This window comes from Podarcis liolepis (genome assembly GCF_965112155.1).
Source record: "Podarcis liolepis genome assembly, chromosome: 7".
In the NCBI taxonomy this organism is placed as follows: Eukaryota; Metazoa; Chordata; class Lepidosauria; order Squamata; family Lacertidae; genus Podarcis; species Podarcis liolepis.
In genome coordinates this window covers 35,362,304-35,376,523 of record NC_139561.1, presented here as the reverse complement: position 1 = coordinate 35,376,523, position 14,220 = coordinate 35,362,304, and the positions used below count along the sequence as shown (strand labels likewise).

The window sequence follows — 14,220 nt, the reverse complement described above, 5'->3', positions numbered from 1 at the left end:
CTACTCATATAAAAACACCAGACAGGCCCCACAAATAAACCAGAGATACATTTTAAATAAAAGGACATATTCTACTCATGTAAAAACATGCTGATTCCCGGGCCGTCCGGGGGCTGGATTAAGAAGGCGATTGGGCCGGATCCATCCCCCGGGCCTTAGTTTGCCCAGCCATGTTCTATAAACTGCAGGTGGAAGGGAACCATCTTAGAAGAGGCACCCCCCCCTTCAATGTCACCCACAAAAGGGGATGCCTTTTTGGAGACGGGCCTCCTGCAACATATGCATGCACAAAGGAGTTTTAAACACAAAGTTCTGCTCATTTCCTTTTCAGAACTGTTTTTTTAGTCACATGCATATTTAAATTGAATCAATCTGTCAAAACCCATCTGACTAGTTGGCTATCATTTGTTTGTTTCGGTGGCAGCACTCACTTCCAAGTATCTCACCCACCTTTCCATACACTCCTGAATTCAGTTTCGTCACAATCGCCAGTCACTTGTGAACACTGACTCCGGACAAGTACATACCAAAGTCTCCCAGTGAGGGTGGGATACAATATACCAAATGAAGCGCAACTTCCAAAGATTAAATAGGATGAACAGATGCTGTTTTTGAATACTGCCTCCGTGTACCCCACTATAAATAAATAACATTATCTGTATCTATATTTACATGTAAAAAAACCCAAACCCTCCTGAGATATTAAAGATTCATTTTCAGCCTCCCAATTAAAATTGCTCCCCATTTCTACAAAAGAGAAGGAAATTAACAGCACAATCCTATGTGTATCTACTCAGAAGTAAGTCCAGCTGAGTTCAACAAAACTTACCTAAGGCTCCAGTCTTTCAAACTTCCCCACTAGAGGAAAACTCCCTCTGAAAACAGTGTGGCTTGCTTCTGAGTAAACTTGCATAGGATTGCACTATAAATTAAGACCATTTGCAGCAGAATTTAAGAGAGAGAGCTGGGAACAAGCTGAACACTCATCTACGGTTTGTAAATCACCAGTTTGCAAATGGAGCACTAAAGATACCTGTGTCCTCGGATGTCAGACTGGTCACACACTCCGCCGAGGGCGATTCGGTGGAACTCTCGGCCCAAAGTCTTTGCCACGGATCTTCCCACACTAGTTTTTCCAACCCCAGGAGGTCCCACAAAGCAAAGGATCGGGCCCTTCAAGTTGTTCTTAAGCTGTCTGACTGCCAAATACTCCAACACCCTCTTCTTCAACTTCTCCATAGCGTAATGGTCATTGTCCAGAAGAATCCTGGCTGCACGGATATCCAGGCGATCTGTTGACCAAATGTTAATTGTGTTTAAACGCCAAGCTTAAGCGTCTCTGCTGGTCAAATAGCCACAATAATGTATAACCCTGGTAACACCACCAATATTCCTTCCCTTTGCATTTTTCAAACAATTTGTAGTAGCCATAGTCTACAGAAGACTCCCTTTACCTTTTGTACTTTTGCTCCATGGCAGTTCCACCATCAGTTCCAAGTAATTTCTAGTTAAGGCATATTCTGGCATTGACTGAGGCATTTTCTTTAATCTAGAAGAACAGATAAAACTGAAATGTGTAATTTAAGCATATTTGTTCCTAAAGATGTGTGCTCATCAGTTCTGTATTTTAAAATCCTAGCAAGTAATCTGAACATGCTAAGCTTCACTTGCAACTGTGCTGCACATGTTTAACTGTTTTTAAAGCCACAGTTACTGGGTTCATCCCCTGATTCACTTTGTGTTCCCATGATTTTGCCTCTTCTCTCAAGTACAATTTATCAGCCAGATGTGTGGTTCCCTCCAGATGATTTGGACTACAACATCTGTAAACCATGAACACGGGCCACACTGGCTGGGGTGGATGGAAACTGCTGTCTGAAACAGCTGGAGGGCACTGGCTTCGGAAGGCTGGATTACGACGTATTAAAAGTGTGGTATTCAAGAATACAGAAAACATGAAAAGTCAAGCAATAGCTTCAAAGATTGTAAAACAGATTTTAAAACAATGTTACAAACTTAGAGCTTCAGAATCTAAATAAACTACCTACCTCTTTACCTCTTTTACACACACTTTTAGAGCCTGCTCAGGCATACTGGAGGTTCGAATTTTCTTTTCAAGGATAACAATATCGTTGTGGTCTTCATCCTCCTCCTCGTCTTCAGCAGTGCCTGGAAAGTGGGTGATCCTTCGAATGGGACGTATCGCCACAACCTACAAAGTTTGAAAGGCTCAAAGATAGCAGGAACTTTCTCTGTGTGAGCTTGTGGCTACTGCACTAAGCAACCAGTTACCCAATTCATTCATTCACTTTATTAAAAGATTCCTATACCACTTTTCATTCACAAAAATAAATATTAAAGCGGTCCACACAATGATAAAACAAAAATCATTATTGGGAAAATCAGTAAGAACCATAATAATGACCTGCTAAAAATTAACTGCTAAAATTGTTGCTATTTAAGGATGTTTTAACTGCTGGTTTAGTGATCTGATAAAAATCACATGGCTTTATATTCAGGTGTACGTAAGCCACCCTGGGACCAGCTGATAAATGCCGATGGAAAATAAATAAATATTTCATAAAATATATTTAATAATGCTTTTGTCTTTATCACCTACTCTAACGTTATGTCAGCCCCCATACAAAAGCAATAAAACACAATATTTAATTATAATAATTAAGAGATTACCCTTTTGTCATCATCCTGTTTGGATTTTCTAGTTTTCTGAAGCAGTTTCAAGCCTTCAATCTGCCTAACAAGCAAGGGTATGGTCATCTTGAACCGTTCCTCCAGCCCAACAGCATCTAAAATCTAACAGAAAGGCACAACATATTAGGTGTTTTTCCTCACCTACTACAGTTTCCAGACTCTCCCACAAAATAAATTTGCTCTATCTGAAATGTGTCTGTGCCGCTGTATGGAAAAATCAACAAGTGGTTAGCTTCAAGGAACGTATCAGAATGCTTGCAAGGATGTTCTCCTGGGATAAAGGAGCAAGGAAGCCATGTTGTAATATGAAGATGCCTAACTGAAAATCCTATCTGCTGATATTTTAATCTCTGTGTATCTCTCTGAGTTTAGCCACTGTGTGTCTGCCTAGTGCAGGGCTGGGGGAGCTGTGGCTCTCCAGAGGTTGTTGGACTGCTCCCATAATCCCTTCCTATTGGCTATACTGGCTGGGGATGATGGGTGTTACTAGTCCAGAAACACCTGGAGGCCCACAGGTTCCCCTGCTTTACCTGGAGATTGAACCTGGGGCCTTCCGCATGCACTTTACATATTTGCCATTCCTAGCGGTAGGGTAGCCAGACTTCCCCTAAAGAAGCAGAAAAACCTATAACCCATGACCCCAAAAGGAATGCACTATACTTAATGTACAGAACAAATCCACTTTTATTTCTTTATAAACAATGCATTGCTTAACTCCAATAGTCTCTAAATGGTTTACAACACAAAAATATAAATCAGTTCAAACTGTAAGATCACAGTACAATTTAAAATGCCTGCGGGAATAAGAAAAAACATTCAATAGGCACTGGAAGTTCAGTAGGGAGGGAGCCTGTCTGGCCTCAGCTGGGATTTCCATAGAATTGGGCCCACAATACTAGGGAGAGGGAGTGTTTGCCAAAGACATAAGTTTAGAACGGATGTTCCATGTCAAAATGTATGAGAACAGTGTGGTTTTCAGGATGTAGGGGTATACCACTTTATCACCAAAGCTACACACTGTGATGGTTTATACATTTTTTAAAATTTATGGCAAAGGGCTCAAGGCATTATTTCTGTGCCAGCATACTCTTGCTTCATCCTTTTGATAAATGGAACACTTGGAAACTGAGCAGAGTTGGCTGGAACAGGAGACACTCTTTTTCTTTGTTCAGTCTGTGCAAAGGCAGCACACCCTACCTGAAGCTTCTCCTGGTTGCTGGTGCGGATGATGGAGGTTAATATATCTGGTAAAGCTTCCCTAGGCAGGTTGTCTAACAGGCGTCTCAGTTTAGCCACTGCAGGGATTGACATATCTAGCATCTCAACCAGCTTCGTCATAGAAAGAAAGAAAAAAACAAACGTATAGTGAATTTTCAGAACAGATATCATTTTGGATAAGCTGCACAAACCTATACCATTACACAGCCCAGAAAGGAATCTGTCTGAAACTTTCTCAATTGCAGCAGTTTAAAAAACCATTTGTCTTCAGGCAAATCTCCTTCATGGATCTACCTGAACAAAGAAGGATGATTGGCATCAAGAAGTCTGTCAGCACTGCTGACTCAAGAAGAGCTTGAGGGGCTTTTCTGTTGTACAATTTGACTGTCTTTCTGATGCAATCATCCTCAGGAGTTCATTTGCTTTGCATAACATGCACATCTATTACACAGGGCAAGCAGTAGCTTGCAGCAAGCCCCGCAGCCCTGCCAGCATGAACCACATCTTAAAACCATGTATGCCTTGATGTGGGTTATCTGTGAGAGGTCTAGTACTGTGGCCCTACCTTATTTTTGTACCCCTATGATGTTATAGTTTATATTTATTGTGTTTTATTTCTGACTATCGGTCGAATAAAGGAAATTGATTGATTGAAAACCATATATGGAAGCACTTAGTTTATGTGCTCCTTTGCCGAGTCCAAAAGGATCAGCAAAACAGAGACACAAGCATCTGTTGCTGATTATCAGGTAGGCAAGCCCTTAGGTGTCCAAAAGGATTCCCAGCAAAGGACTAACGAGAACCTTAACAGCATGAGGGACGAGGTAAGTCGCCACATACCACACAAGGAATCAGTTGTACTGAATTTTCCTATCACTTCTTAAACTGCCATCACATGAGTCCCTCTTCCTGTTAAGGGCCTTTTTTTGTAGAGAACTTTGCAAAAGCAAAAATGGTGCTTCTTGGGCCCACTAGAGATTTCTGAAGTGGTGGTTTTGAATATCATCAAAAGCATAATTAACAAGGAGTTGCTGCCCCTGCTTATTCTACTCACCAACTCAGCCTAGGCCCTTTACCCATCCCCAACAGCTAACCAAGCACCCTCCTTCTATACCTCAACCACCCCCACCCAGCTCACCCAAAGTCTCTCCCCTCTTGCCACAGTTGGTGTGGTCACCTACCAGCAGCCTCATAAACATGATGACACCTTACATTTTTATGTGTATAGGAAGAAATGCAACTATAGTTGGAGAGTAGACACATATAATGAATCTCTCTTTTATAGCTTCAGAGCACTGGTCCACCTAGACAAATACTATTCATTCTGGCTGGCAGCAGCTCTCATGGATCTCCTGCTTAGTTCTGTCCTTGCTACCTGATGCTGAAATGCTGTTAACTAGAGATACCAGGCCCCCAAAGCATGTGGTCCACCAGTGAACTACAAGTCCTTCCTCTATAATCAGATGGGCTGCTGTTTATTAAACCCTTCAGCCAAATATCACAGGGTGGTTCACAAAATAAAAATAGAAAATGAGAACATAATACATACAAAGTTTTTATCTTGCCCTTCCTCCCTAAGGAACCCAGGGCGACAAATACACAAATTACAAAACAACTGAAACATCTAAAAGCAATTCTGGTACAGATGCAGACTGGGAAGCGTCTCTACCTAAAAGGCGAGTTGGAAGAGTAAGGTCTTCAGCAGGAGCCAAAAAACATCAGAGACAGCATCGGTCTAATATTTAACAGGAGGGAATTCCAAAGGGCAGGCGCAGATTGTGAAAAAACAGACCTTTTGATAACATGGTATCTACAAGAGCTCTCTCCTGCAGAGTAGAGTAATTGATTGGGTATATAAGGGGGTGAGACAATCTTTCCGCTATCTACATTCAAGAGCCACTATAGATCAGCATTTCCTACTTCCAACCACCTAACCTGCAATGCATATTTATAGAACTGCTCTGACAGCTCTCCCAGTTCCTCCTCGGATGTAGACTTGTTGGTGAACTGTTCCAGCCGATCCAGCTGTTCTACGTCAGCAACAGGGTAGGGCTTCTCCTTCACCAGTTGCAAAATCTGGAACCTGCAGAGGCCTGTTATCAGCAAAGTGTAATGCGGCTTTGGCCAGTTGCTGCCAACCACCTGGACTGCCAGGGCTGCTGTGCCGATCCTGGAAGCATTAAGAGGATGAGTTATTTGCTGTGACACAACAGGAAGAGTGTGCTTTGATTGGAGCAATATAGCTCCATCTCATGATTTTGTTGTTATATTGCCATTGTTTTTAAAAACTGTATTGTTTCAGCCACTTCATTGTTTGCCACATTGGATCCTTTGGCAGGACAGACAGAAGACATTTGATAAATAAAGAAAGCAGTTTTATTGACTATAGGTGCAGCTAAGATTCATTTTTTAAAAATTGAGTTATTGGACCAAGGAGTGCAACACTACCTACCACCTTCTCTTCATTGTCATTTTTCTTGTGTCATGGGAATGTCCTGACCCACGTGCCTAAGATCCTGAAGAGCTGCTGCCAGTCCATGTAGACAACGACTGTAATATATCATTGTACTACATGTAACAAAATGCAGCAGAATTATCTGCATGTATTAGGGTGGTGTCTTTGATTGCAAAATTACTACCATCATGCTGCAAAGTCAGCCCAGTGGTTGGCCAGGGAGTGATTAGAGCTGGTGAAAGAGCACAGTAGAGCACATGATTTGCACGCAAAAGATTCAGGTTCAATCCCTGGAGTCTGCCAGTAGGGTTGGAAAACTCCCTGTGTTTGAAGACCTGGAGAGCCACTGCCAGTCAGTGTAGGCAACACAGACCTAGATGGCCCATGGTCTGGTTCAGTACAAGGCAGTTTCCTCTGTCCCTCTTTGAACCAGCTTTGAACACAGAAGGTCCCAGGTTCAATCCTGGGCATCTCCAGGATGGGCTATGAAATACCCCCTGCTGAAACCCCGGAGAACTGCTGCCAGTCAATGCAGGCAATACAGAGTTAGATGGGGACAGATAGGCTTCTGTCCAACGCAGCTTCCTATGCTCCTATCACGTGGCTCAGGGTGGGCTGCTAACAAGGCAAGTGCAGGGACGGACGACTCAACTAATAATAATAATAATAATAATAATAATAATAATAATAATAATAATAATAATAATAATTATTTATATTTATTACTTATACCCCGCTCATATGGCTGGGTTTCCCCAGCCACATGAGGGAGAAATAGCTGTGGCCAAGAAGGGGAGGGCCGTCGGAAGGAAGAGGGCGCGGCGACGAAGACGTAGTGAGAAACAGTTCCCATGGCGACAAGGGGCGTATCTCTGGGAGGGTGGGCAGCTACCATGACAACAGGGGGCGCACCGCGATAGGAGGGGAAGGTAGCCATGGCGACAGAGGGTGTGGGGGGGGGAAGAGGCTCCCGGGGGAAGAGGTTGCCGTGGCGACGAGAAGGGTGGGCGGGGCTCCGACCTGTGTAGCGGGGGCAGCGCGTCGAGGTCGCTGGGCGGGTCGCTGGTGTCGGGGATGACGCCGATGATGGTGCTCTTGAGCGACGTGCCCTTCAGCAGCCGGCTCCGCACCAGCTGCATGTTCCGCGGCGAGTCCACGCTGGCGCGCATGGTGGAGCCCGGCAGCAGCACGGCCTCCGGAGTCAGCAGCAGCGGCAGCCGGCTCGGGATCTGGATGGCGCTGCCGCCCGACGACTGGGACGACGCCATGGCGAAGCGCTCGGCGAGGGCAAAGGCCGCGCGTCAATCGTTTTGCAGGCCGCGCTACGGCGGCCGGCGAGGGCCAAGCGCGCACACCGCTGCCCCCTGCAGGCTGCAGGGAGCGTTGCGCCGTTTGTCCCCCGCGCTATGAAAACTAGTTCATTAAAGGAAGCGAATAAAAACGATTAAGTGGGGAGAAAAATATTCAGCTCAATAGAATCACCTGGCACTGGATACATAATTTGAAAGTTTCCTAAAAAAAAACCAAAAACTTTGGTCTACAATGCTTTTTTTAAAGCACTTTCTATTAATTGTTTTGTCTTGCAATCCTGAACACACTTAGGAGATAATAAACATTTGAGACTCGCATCTGAGTAAACTTGCATAGGATGATACTGTTAAGAGAATGCTTAATCTCACCAGTGTGGTTGCATTTAAGTAATAGTAAAAACTCAAACCTCCATGTGTATTAACTAGAAACTTTGCAGCTAAGATTGATTTTCTAGGAATCTGCCAGAAGAAGGCTAGCTCAATGAAGACAAATATTCCTTGCCTTTATCCACAGGGCAGCTGTCATGTATAGGAAAACTTACTCGTGGATTGTGCCCTTTATTGATTAAGAGGACATGCTTACCAACTAACTGGGGTGGTTGGGATGACCTGGCTTGATCCTCCACCTTTAAAAGAGTGGCTTGATGTGGAAAAATTAGTTTTGTCACAACTTGGAGAGAAAGGTAATCACTAGCTAATGTGTGTTGATCAGATTGCTGTTAAAGGAGCAAGAGCCAATTAAAAAGTTGGCAACCCTAGAGAAAGATATTTTATTTTGCTAGCACTAAAATGTATTGAGCCAGTCCAGAACAACATAGAAATATTCATCACATAGACTCAGTTATAGTATTTCCTCCATGGACATTATTTCTGCCTGGGAAATTTGTCTTGTTTTCTCCATTTATATTTCGGAAGGGACTTACTTCAGGCAACTTATTCTGCAGCTGAAAACTCTGGTTGTCATCCACCCTGTTGCTGTGTCTACTACATCCACAAGATGTCAGGACAGCACACAAAATTCAATTTATGGAATTTGTTGCTGTAAATAAACTATATTTTGTGACTACATCTTTTACAGCAGCCTTTATATATATATTTAATGAATAAAACATTTACTTTGCTTAAAATCCCATCAAATATTTAAAATATATATAGAAAATAAAGCAGTGGTTGAAAACAAAATAAACTGTGCACAGGTGCATTTAGAGCTAGCTGAAATCCTTGAGTCTTAAGGGCTGCTTTGAAGCTGCTATGCCACTGGAAATTTGCCATTCCCCCCCCCCCTCGATCATCTACATTCTGAAATGTGTTAAATTATGTTTGGCAAGTCATTTAGTCAGTTTATCTCTCTTGCATTAATGATAGCAAAGTGGCATATCCCAGATTAATAGGTGCTTGTGAATCAAAAAAGCTTTGTAGCATCACTTGTTGTGAAAAGCCTCTCAGCCTCCTCTGTTCACTTTTTTGAATAAGGACAGTAGTTATGAAATGTTGCAAGCTTTGAGAGATTTCATCACAGCTTTGCTCGTTGCTGTGCTTGTGGTGTGAAGTGATGCAATCAACTAATGCCATTCATTCACCTGAAAATTGCATCAGTTTATAGTCTGGAGGGGTAACCTTGTTTCTCAATTGCAGCAAAAACTTGTCTCCCCCCTCAACCCCACATTGCCTATGACAAGAATGTCTCAAAATGACTGTAACTGACCAGTATGAAGGACCCTATGACTTGAAAACAGATGCTGAATGTACTTTTGTTACCTATGAAAAAAATCTTTAAATAAAAAAAAATTTAAAAAATGAAGAGTTTTGTAGCACCTTAAAGACTAACATATTTGTTACTCCTGGGATGGGGAACCTCAGGTCTGGGGGACAAATCTTTCCAACTAGTCCTTGGAACTGTCCCCATACTATACACCTCAGCTGTTTTTCGCACCCAAGAGGATTTTTTTTTTATTGTCTAGAATGTGCCCTTGAATCTTGATTGTGCCTTTTGCTTGTCTGGATGCTGAATAGAAGGGGGTGTGTGTTTAGAAATTAGCCTACTATACCAGTGTTTCCCAACCTTTTTTGGGCAAAGGCACACTTGTTTCATGAAAAAAATCTCGAGGCACACCACCATTACAGCCCCGTGACGTCAGCGCGCAGCTTCACGCCGGGAGGGACATGAATTGCTAGCAAATTACATAATCACCTCCTTGAGGGCTGGCTCATCTTCTCCGAAGGCAGAACCCCATTAATTAACAGCACAGACTCACACCATAGCCAAGACGAGGGGGGAAAACCTCAGTCATGCACAGTCATGCACATGTGGGGGCTAAATGAGGACGAAGACCGGGCAGAGAGCAGGGTTCAAATCACCCCACCTGGCCAGGACAATCCCTGGGTGCTCCCTTGGGCCACTCGCCTGACCCACCTCGCAGGGCTGTTGCGAGGATAACACGGGGAGAACCACGCGCGCCCCCGGGAGCTCCTTGGAGGAGAAAGCGGGCGATGAATGCAATGCACGAAATATATGAGAGGCGACCAGGTTTTGCAGGTGAGGGGCCCCCGCCAGCCTCCGCTTCCAACACCCGGCGCAACGACGCCGAAGTTTCCCCCCGGGCTCGGCTCAGGGAGCAGCGCTGCTCCCCCCCGGCTCCCCTTCGCCCTCCCGGCTCTCTCTGCCGCCCACTGGGGACCCCCCTCACCTGCCAAGTCCGGAGCGCCGGTGGAAGTTGCATGCATGCATGCAGGGCGCCGCGTTGCCATTGCATTGCACTGCACTCCATGCAACGCCTGCACGCATGCATTGCCTTGCACGCCCGCCAAGGGGTCTCCCCGCGGTCCGATGCGTCCCCTCCGGCGCGGATGCAGCATTGCAAAAAATAAAACCCCCCCGACGCAGCCCTACCTGGGGGGCAGCCGCCGCTCCGCCTCCGCGGGGATCCCCGGGCTCCATCCTGCCGCCCGATCTCCGCGGGGGCACAGGCAGGCTGCGCGGGGTCTGCGCGGAAGAGCCCCTGCCCGCCCGGCCGCCACCGCTGCGCTCATTCCATGGCCGGGAGAAGAGCGCTTCAAACAAAACGCCCGGCCCGCCAGGCCACGCTGGGAAACGTAGTTAGCGCACCCCGCGCGGGCGCGGAGCCCAAGGGCGAGGGGACTACGGATCCCGGCAGCCCCCGCGCCGGGGACGGAGGGGGAGAGGCCGGGTGCAGGGATGGAGGGACGGGTGGGCGAGCGAGTGAGTGAGTGGCAGCCGCCAAGCCTTGGCCGAGAGCCAGGAAGGGCCTCCCCGGAGGAGGAGGATTAGGAGGAGGGAGGCGCAGGGAGGGAGGGAGGGAACCCCAGGGGTCATCTAGTGACGGCGCCCCAATCAAAAATTTGACTTTAAAAAAAAATCTTTCGAATTTTTTAATTTTTCCCGCGGCACACCAGGCAACATCTCGCGGCACACTAGTGTGCCGCGGAACAGTGGTTGGGAAACACTGTACTATACAAAGGTACCATTTGCACCCATTGCCTTGCCCACTTTTGCTTCTGGCTCCACCAAATACTAACATGTGGCCCTTGAAAGCCTGCCCTGAAGGAAATGTGGCCCTCGGGCTGAAAAAAGTTTCCCCAATTCTGATGTATGTGGACTGCAGTAAACGCGAGTTACAGGTGATTTGCAGGTAAAGGAATATGTAGGAAGCATCCTGATATCAGTGCCCCATCCATACTATACATTCGTATTCTCACAGAGCTGCAATTCTCAGTGATTCAATCCCTCTTCCCAGTGAACATTGGGAATTGTAGTTCTGTGAGAAGAATAGGGGCATCCTAGCAAATCTCAGCATCCTTAGGAAACTACAGCTCCCAGGATTCTTTGGGGGAAGCTATGGCTCTTTAAAGTGGTATGATAGTGCTTTAAATGTACAGTGCTGATGGGGCCAAAATCAGATTATCAGTCCATCTAGCTCAGTATAGACAACATTGACCGACAGCAGCTCTCCAGGGATTCAAGAAGAGGACAATCTCAGCTCTGAAGGTGTCAGGAATCAAACCACAGAATCACCGGTCTAACTAGAGTGTGTTATTTAAGGATCCCCTGAGATCTAGGAAATGTGAATCAACTTCTGGTTACAACTATACTGGTTCCACAGTGTTCTCTCATACCTGCACTTTTTAAAAAAGAGCTCTGGAATCACAGAACCTGCAGTTCCCCCCAAACTGACTTATGAGGAAAAGCAGCAGTCAATGGATTACTCTTTAGTTCTGATCCAACAAATCTCGAAAAGTCAGTCGTTGCTTTGCTACTGTATTAGATAGAATGAGGTCCCATTGGGTATCTGGGTTTATCCTTTACTGATGTGATCTGAACCTTTTACAGTAAATAAGTAATGGTGCCTGGGGATCTTTGATCAAGTGGCGTTATGTCTTGAGTTACTCTGCTGTGTTCAATATTAGGTCTAAACAGAGTAGAACCTGTAAATAAATTAATTTAAATAGCTCTATTAATTTCACTGGGTCTACTTTTGAGTAGAACCTGAGTGGTTACAACCCAAAGCCAATAGGTTTTACCTCTGCACAGAATGATAATTGTGGTAAATACACTCATTGCAAAATCCTTAACTGGCCACAATGATTGTTCTGTGCCAGATAGTACTTTTTCTTCTCCCAACAAGTTATATATTTTTTGACTAAGGGATTGTTGCTTGTGGAATGTGCACACTCATCCCCCTTTCACCTCTGGTTAGCAGAGTTCTTTACAAATTGGACCTGCATCAACCTCCTATTCAGGACTCCAGGTAGCCCTTTCCAGGGGAGAAACTTGGCTTTATTTCACACAGGTCAAAGACCCAGTTTGGCACCCCACCCCATGTGCATTTCCATGCACACACAGGCTGGGAACCTCAATGATGCCCCCTTGAGGCTTCACCCGGGGCAAAAACCCTGGGCTAGTCCCGCCATAGCTACAGCTCTGCCCTTTCCCAGGATACTCCATTCCATAACTCACACTTTGCCTGGATTTCTGTTCCCTGCCCAACAGCATTCTGTGCTCACTGAGCATGCTCATTCTTACTGAAGGGTAGGGTGTCCCAATTTAGGATTCCCCTTTCTATTTTTTTCTTTCTTTCTGTTTGCTACATCTGATTGATTACCATGGGAAATGGATGCTGGACTACGTAGGCTTTTGATCTGATCCACCAGGGCTCTTCTTAAGGGGTAACATTTTAAACTCCTTTGCCTTCTTCAAGGTTACCCATTTCCTTCAACCAGAACTCCCATTTTAATCCAGAAACAAATAAATGCAGACATGAACCAACCGTCTCAGCTATCAGAAGTCTGAGAAATCTTGGGGAAAGTAATTATTCCTAGCTGTGCTATGTCACCTGGGGCAACAGCCTTGCCATGCAATTCTTAAGGGGGTGAAGGGATCTCAAGGTCTTGATCTGGAGAGCCCTCATGCACGACTGAGCATCGTGCATCTGCAATCAAAACGAACCTTTGGACTAATTACATTGGCAACTATTAAAACTTTTGGACATGGAAAAGTTGTTTGTTAAAAGAACTTCATTCTTTGACTGAACAGGAGAAGGAAGTTAGCTGGATCTCACATGACACGGTAGGTAAGTGGTTAAAGTTCTATTTTATTCTAGCAAGTTGGGTAACCACTTAATTCTAGGACTTCCTCACCCACACCCACCTCATCAAAAAATTCTTGTTATTTTGGAGCCTGAAACCTGCAAGAGTGAATTATTGATTCTGGAAATACTTACCAAATGAGTGTTTTCATTTGGGAATACCTTTGATGTGTAACCAACACAAGTAGATTCTTGTTTTCAGTTGTTCAGATCTGGAGTGCCTCATTAGTTCTGTCTTAGTCCTTTGAATTACTTTCTCTAGAAATAATAATTATCTGAAAGCGCTATAGGAAAGTAAGTTAGGAAATAATGTGCTCTTCTCTGTAATTCTAAACTCGTCTAAGATTGTAGTAAATCTGAGTACTGAGTATGCTTCAAAGAAACACACACTTTCAGATTATTCCTCAGCACCTCTCATTACGCTGCTTGTATTGAAAACATTTGTTTATGAATGCTTACAAAGGGCCATTGCTTAGTGGCAGAGGAAATGCTTTGCTTCTACAGGGTCCCAGGCTCAACCCCTGACATTTCCAAGTAGGGCAATGAAAGACTGTTGTCTGAAGGCCTGAAGAGCTATTGACATCCCCTTATATAGACTAAGGGAGGAGGAATTGCAGCCCTCCAGATGTGTAGCTAAAAGAAATGTTCCCAGGTCCAGCTGAAGTGAGGAGATGATTCGTTCTCACCTGCTTAGTGAGCCTGGGTAGGGAAGGCATTCTTGCTCACCTGAAGATACAAGCCCTCTCCAGGTTTCTCCTGCAAGGTCTGACAACCCTGTGATCCACTTCCAAGCAGTGTTGAAATCCTGTAACTTCTTATACCGCAAATGTTCCAGTTGGGGCTGTTTTTCTGCTCCACTTTTCCTAAGACCATATAACACCAGTCCTGAAAGACCTACATTGGCTCCCAGTACATTTCCAAG

At 44.9% G+C, this 14,220-nt stretch overlaps 1 protein-coding gene across 2 annotated transcripts in view; it reads right to left on the bottom strand.

Moving 5' to 3' along the window:
• The window catches only part of LONP2 (lon peptidase 2, peroxisomal), a 54,206-nt gene extending 40,741 nt beyond the window's left edge, over nucleotides 1-13,465 (bottom strand). The window contains exons 1-7 of one of the 2 annotated variants that reach the window (XM_083513619.1): nucleotides 13,434-13,465; nucleotides 5,866-6,100; nucleotides 3,910-4,041; nucleotides 2,692-2,814; nucleotides 2,049-2,212; nucleotides 1,455-1,549; nucleotides 1,034-1,292 (exon numbers count right to left, since the gene is read on the bottom strand). In XM_083513619.1, the coding sequence (XP_083369745.1) occupies nucleotides 1,034-1,292; nucleotides 1,455-1,549; nucleotides 2,049-2,212; nucleotides 2,692-2,814; nucleotides 3,910-4,041; nucleotides 5,866-6,100; nucleotides 13,434-13,450 (1,025 nt within the window). In that variant the 5' untranslated portion in view covers nucleotides 13,451-13,465. Of the gene's footprint in view, nucleotides 1-1,033; nucleotides 1,293-1,454; nucleotides 1,550-2,048; nucleotides 2,213-2,691; nucleotides 2,815-3,909; nucleotides 4,042-5,865; nucleotides 6,101-7,405; nucleotides 8,759-13,433 lie in introns of those variants that run through there. The other variant, XM_083513618.1, reaches the window with a different exon arrangement.
• Between the last annotated feature and the right edge of the window lie 755 nt (nucleotides 13,466-14,220).